Raw genomic sequence first — 6,153 nt, forward strand, 5'->3', positions numbered from 1 at the left:
ATATATATATATATATAAATAAATGTTCTCATGTTGCTTTGGTGTTATACTACTTATTGTTTTATTACATTACGTACTATATATGTCCATATTAATACGTACAACCACCAAGTATCATTCATTATCATATATACAGTATTGATCTGGTGTACACTGTTTACATTGCTGACGTTGCTGCTAGTTATCACAACATTATGTTGGAACTTTGAGTTCTAGTGCTCTTGTATAATTAATTTTAGATTCCTCTAATAATAGTTTACTTTCTCAATTTATCGGTACGTTTTCCTGAATTTCTCCTCCAGGATTCAATAGAGGAATATTTGTATCTATCTTCTATAATTTTTTATTTATTAAAATGAAATGACCAGGGAAAGTTTATTGCCTCCACAAAAGGACATAAAAACGTACCTACTTCTAGCACAATAACAACATTAAAAAGATGAAAAATAAAACTATAATACTTTATTTTGGAGAAGCATTATTTTCCAGATGCAACACAGCACATACTTGCTGTTAGGGCATGCTTTTACTCATATGAAACTCTTGTTGGAATAGGTACTGGTCCTACTGGTGTTTTACCAGTGTGATTGCACTGGTGTAAACTACAGAATGTGGTGCCACAATGTAGTGCTGCAGGTATACAGTAACACCATCTTTTTTTAAATATGTCGATGGACAACCGTTGTTGAGAGAAATAAACGGGTGTAGACACAGAGTGGAAAAAATAAGAGCAATCATTTAAACAAATATAATTTATACAAAGAAAAGTCTTCTGATTGGCAACAACGTAGGGTCATCTGCAATCAAACCGGCTGCCACCATCGGCATTATGGCAGTGAAGATCCTGTCCAGAGATGACAATGGAAATGGTGACACAACGAGATGGAGACAGAGGGATATTTAGAAAAAAAACACACCAAAAGTATTAGAAGGGTTGTGATCTCTAATCGTTATTATATGTTTTGTTACCCTCAATGAACCACAGTGACACTCGCTATTGACACCTCACAAGATACAAAAACAAGCACTATTTGTTTTACAGATTACTGTACAATCAGTTAAGAATGTTTCTCTGATGGCATTTGTAAGACACATTATGATGATAAATTACACCAATCCAGTGCCACAGGAAAACATTAGAACAGGGCGGAGAGATAAGGGCCCTCTTGACAAATACAAAGGTAAAGGTTTGTAAAAGAAGAAAAGTGTGTGAAGGCCAAGTCAACTCATTACTTACAAGCGTCTAATTCCCGATTCGGTCTGATCAGTGGAACTGGAGCATGGTGGAGGAGATGGAGGACAAACCATGAAGCTAATGTCGTCCTCAAACTCCTCACTGAGAGATACATAAGAGGTAATTGTTAACTTTTGCATCAGTCACGTCATCATTTTGGAAACAAGACATACCTTTTGTAAAATGCTAGCTCTTCCTGTAGCAAGAACACTTGGGCCTTGAGTTCATTCTTCTCCTGCAGGACATCCCGCAGCTCCTGCAGGGTGAAGGGAGGTTTGTCTGAGTCCTGCTCCAGGCTGTCTGTGTCTTGCACTGAGTCTGTATCATCCGACACCTTCTGCAGTCAAAACATACATTCAGCATTTCTCTCAAGCATGAGGTTTAAACTGATAAATATTTCTGCCAACTGCAGAGTGGTGGTGGTAATTCCTATCAACAATTGGCTATGAAAGAATGAAGCAATGCGACAATAAAATAAGAGGAACACTGAAGTTGTACACAAAACAGATTAAAAAACATTAGAAAAAGATTTTGTAAATGTTTCATGGGATAGGAAATGTATCCAACATGCTTCCGCCTTAAGGACACACCAGCGTGACAGTATGATCATGCTTCATGTTTTATGTAAATAGTGTAGGCATCCACTATAACCACAGTCAGACTGTGTACGGCGGGAAGTTAAACAGGTTTTTACCAGTAACAACGTTGTTGTGCCATTGTCTTTGTCACCCTCTTCCTCATTATTTTCTCTTTTCGATGACCTTGGGAGAAGTGAAGGACTCTTGTCAGACTCAAAGCAGTTTGCCAGGAAACCAGGATCCCCTCCGCATTCCACCCACACTGAATTTGGTTTGATGGAGTTAGATGGCGAGGACTGGATTGGTAACACAAAAGATCCACTTAAAACCTGCCAGACTTGAACTATGGCCGAACCTAATTTCAAACTAATGTTGTTCATGGTTTCCAGCCTGCTGAAGATAAACCCTTTTTATTTTTCTTACCAACATCTGTGGCAATGTAGGTGGCGACATCCCAGATCTGGTAAGCGTGGTTTCTTCCATATCAGTGACCTCTTTCTCCAGTTCCCAACCCTGGAGCTCCTTTCTCAGCCTTGTGACCTCCAGCTGCAGAGTGACCAGCTCCTGCTGCCGTGCCTGGGCTGCAGCTTCCAGCTCAGCCCTCTGCTGGATCAGTGCCTTGCCCTGAGCCTCCATCACTCCCGTCCTGTGACGAAGATCTTGGTTGATTCTAATCAGCCGATGCTGCTGCGTCTGGAACTATAGTTGAGGAAATGTATATCATAATGTATATTATATTGTGACTTCACAATATCTGGTCCATGGAGCTAAATTGTCAATTAATGTAAAAAGTCCGTCAGGTGCCAGCATATGTGCTGTATATGGTCTAAATGCTCACCGCTTCAATATCCTCGTTTTTTTGTGTCATCTCATGATCTTTAGCCCGAATTTCATCCCTCTGCTTATCCACCAAGTCTTTCAGCTTCTTCATCACCTGCTTTTCTTTCTCTGACATTCCTTTGAACATCAAAAAGAACATGTAAAAAAATGCAATCTAACATTAATTTCCTTTCTTAACCATTTCTTTCTTACCATACACTTTTGCCATAGGGTTAGGGCTAAACAGCAACCCTTTTAATAGATTAAATGACCAAATTAATAAAAATCCATTTGACGAGAAAGGTTCAAAGTGCAACATGTCTGGCAGGCGACTCAAACATCTAAATATAAGCATCATTAAAAAGAGTTTCAGAAAAGATACTTTTTGCAGTTGTACTACCACGTGACAATGGAAATATAATTGAATGCAATTTTTCAAGTCAAACCCTCAGTGAGATGGATTGCATTATCTCAAACACATTTCAGGCCTCTGCAAGTTGATTGTCACACTGCACCAAAATGAAGTACAACTAATGGTTGACTAGAATGATAGGAAATCAATATATTAAAACATATACTACCCCAGGAATGTATTTCGAGTCCGTAATCATATCACACGGTACCCATTCATTTGGATGAGCATGTTTATAAGCACTTTGGACACTGAGGCCCTGATGGTAAGTATAGCTGCAACCACCATGAAAGTCTCACACAGGAGCGATATATTCTGGTGTGCTTTAAATAGTATCCGTTACAAGCTCCTGACTGCCTTTCTTCACAGCCCCCCTTTTTCATGTCAACATGCAACATATACTGTGGGATGACATGTGACAACATAGGGTGATTATGTGTGGCGTACTGCAGATGGTTAATCAGCGCAACACAAATCTGCAGTGAGCACATATTCCTAACATAAATCAAATCTGTACTGGAACTCTCAGCCAAGACTAAACTAATTTAGTATCCAGAGTCATCACAAGATATACTGTACAACATGACATGCATGGCAACAGACAACAGATGTCTGTGTTGTGGCTATTAGTAGTTATTGTACTAAATGCTTAGTACATTTTCATATTCTTAACACTTGTATATTTTACATTGCAATACTAATTTTCACAGTAACGTGTCTTTGTTCATAGGCATTAGTGAATTCCTATGAACTAAAGCGCTTTGTGACAATAATTAAGTTGAAATTGATAAAGATCACCATCTTCTATAATCACCATAAAGAGATTAACTGAAACTATTTCTCTCCTGATGTTGATTCTGATGTATATCTATCTTAACTAATGCATATAACTCATTGGGTTGAGTTGGCAGCCTACTGTCACTGAAAGAATCCAACTAATATTGGAAACACTTAATTCTTTAAATTCCATTGGGGAAAAAACTGTATCAACTGTGGATCGGTCAAGTCATGGCTGATACCCGATTCTCTTAATAATGTCGATACTGGCATAGATACCAATCCGCCGTATCGGATTGGTATCTATCACCATATAATTTGAAAATTAAATATTGCATTTCCACCCGGAAAGTTGAAGAAACCTTCGAGAAAAAAATGGCATGATGAGGTGTGTTAAAAAAGAAAACCGTTTTTCTTATCCCATATCTGATCTTAGTTGAAACCTTCCAAACTTAGTCAACCCACCCTCCGGTTTCTGCAGGTCTTCCTCTGTGACGGGGAACTCTCTGAGCGAGAGGCTCACTAACAGCCTCTGGTTCTCTGCGTGAAGCTGGGTGATTTGAGAGAGCAGGTCCTGGACTTCTCCTCGCCACACATCCTCCACCAGCTCCAACTCCTGAGCATAAGGGATAAACAACAAATATAAATAAGGGAAAACACCAACGCAGTCAAGTATCTGCACAAAGTGGTATTTGTTTGAAACGTGTTATTATAGCTGGGTGAACATGAGGGCATGCGCGACAGTCAACAACAACACTTTACTTCAGATGTAGCTGCCTTCAAAATCGCTTTGTTTTGTTGTGATCACACATTATTTGAGTTTATTGAAAGTGTGCTGTTAATGAAATATACCACGAATTAATTAATTGCTCCCTAATCATTATGATCGGATAGTAATTAAGTGTGTTGGAAAGAGATTATAACTCCACTAATCTCATGCAATAGTATCACTTAATCATATAGTAATATAACATATAGTATCTACCTTATCTGTGACGAACACACACACACACACACACACACACACGCGCACGCACGCACACGCACACGCACTTTCTGGTGCTTCTTCTCCTGCCCGAATCTGTCGCTCCGCTCCTGCCGCAGCCTATCCAGCTCCCTCCGCAGCTCTTCGGCCTCCTGTCCGGCGGCTCCGCTGCTCAGCAGGGCCTCCAGCAGCTCCAGGACGCGCACCACTTTGGGCACCACCCCGACCAGAGACTCGCACCCAAACCTCTCGATGACCCGCTCAAACTCCTGTCCGAGCCCCGCCGCTATGTCGTACACATCCATGACCGTGAGCTCCGCAGCGGGTCTGTCCAGCGCGGACATAACGCAGGTTTCCATGTCTGCCCTCTGCTTTATTTACACCTCCGACATTCAACATGTCGGTCTATCCTCTGACACTCTTAGTAGACTCACATTCTGGAGGTAACAAAACAAACTCGTTTACACAAACTAGCCGAAGCGTGTGCGGACGAGCAGAAAACTTGTTCCAGTTAGTTGACAGTCGTAAACGTTGCCGACGTCTGAGTTCAGTGCGTTACTTTTGATGCTGCCTTCCCTGAGCCTCGTACAGGTCATGAGCGTACAGTATATTCAGTGACATGTACCGAAGTCGTGTTATTGTAGCTGTACTGTTGTTGTTGTTGTTGTTGTTGTTGTTGTTGGTCAAACAAGCTAAATGGCGAAGTGCTACAATTGACAATATAGTGTCAGACAATGTGCCAAACTGGCATAAACAAGAGCTAGTAGCTGCTATTTGAAACACCAGTACTTAATATTGCCCTATACTGACCAATAAAAAACATATCTATCATTACTAATCCATTCTTTTGACTAGCATTGTATATTCCTGTTCCGTGAATCACCGTCATGTCTGTGGAAGTCGCCATATTTACAGTCGCTCCTGAAGGCAGCAGCCCTACCTCCACGTTGACTCAAAGTCCTTGTGCGCATGCCTTGACCTTCTATGTAAGCCTACACCGTTTCAGCTTTCAAAATATCCCAGCTCTACTTTGCAATTGAGGTACAGGAAGTCAGTATTAAGCAATAAAACATTCAATTTGAGACAAAAAAAAGTGTATTGTATTTATGTGTGTGTAATTATTCTATTTTGTATTAACAAAAAAGGTAAGTGAATTTCTTGTTCAGAATATCAAAATAAAGTATATATGGAATATTCACTGAATTCATTTTTAGTAACCAACCTTGCCAGTATCTAGTATTTGTATTGGGATATAAAAGTCTTTGCGTCTTCTTGAAATGTGCTTTTTTGTGATGTCGTTATTGATCAAATCGTTGAACAAATAAAAGCTAAAAAAAAGTTTAATAAG

At 40.0% G+C, this 6,153-nt stretch overlaps 1 protein-coding gene across 3 annotated transcripts; it reads right to left on the reverse strand.

Annotated features, from left to right (window-relative positions):
* Positions 1–442: 442 nt before the first annotated feature.
* Positions 443–5,779, reverse strand: LOC117736769 (RILP-like protein 1). 3 transcript variants are annotated; one of them, XM_034542314.1, is made up of 8 exons: positions 4,874–5,779; positions 4,286–4,436; positions 2,651–2,769; positions 2,236–2,511; positions 1,929–2,108; positions 1,408–1,490; positions 1,238–1,336; positions 443–844 (listed from the first exon to the last, which is right to left on the reverse strand). In XM_034542314.1, the coding sequence occupies exons 1-8, from the start codon at positions 5,162–5,164 to the stop codon at positions 754–756; spliced, it is 1,290 nt and encodes a 429-aa protein (XP_034398205.1). In that variant the 5' UTR covers positions 5,165–5,779; the 3' UTR covers positions 443–753. The 3 variants fall into 3 exon arrangements, with proteins under 3 accessions (XP_034398205.1, XP_034398204.1, XP_034398203.1); XM_034542313.1 differs by having other exon boundaries at positions 1,408–1,568; XM_034542312.1 differs by having other exon boundaries at positions 1,408–1,571; positions 4,874–5,778.
* Between the last annotated feature and the right edge of the window lie 374 nt (positions 5,780–6,153).

Source organism: Cyclopterus lumpus, chromosome 9 (assembly GCF_009769545.1).
Source record: "Cyclopterus lumpus isolate fCycLum1 chromosome 9, fCycLum1.pri, whole genome shotgun sequence".
Taxonomy (NCBI): Eukaryota; Metazoa; Chordata; class Actinopteri; order Perciformes; family Cyclopteridae; genus Cyclopterus; species Cyclopterus lumpus.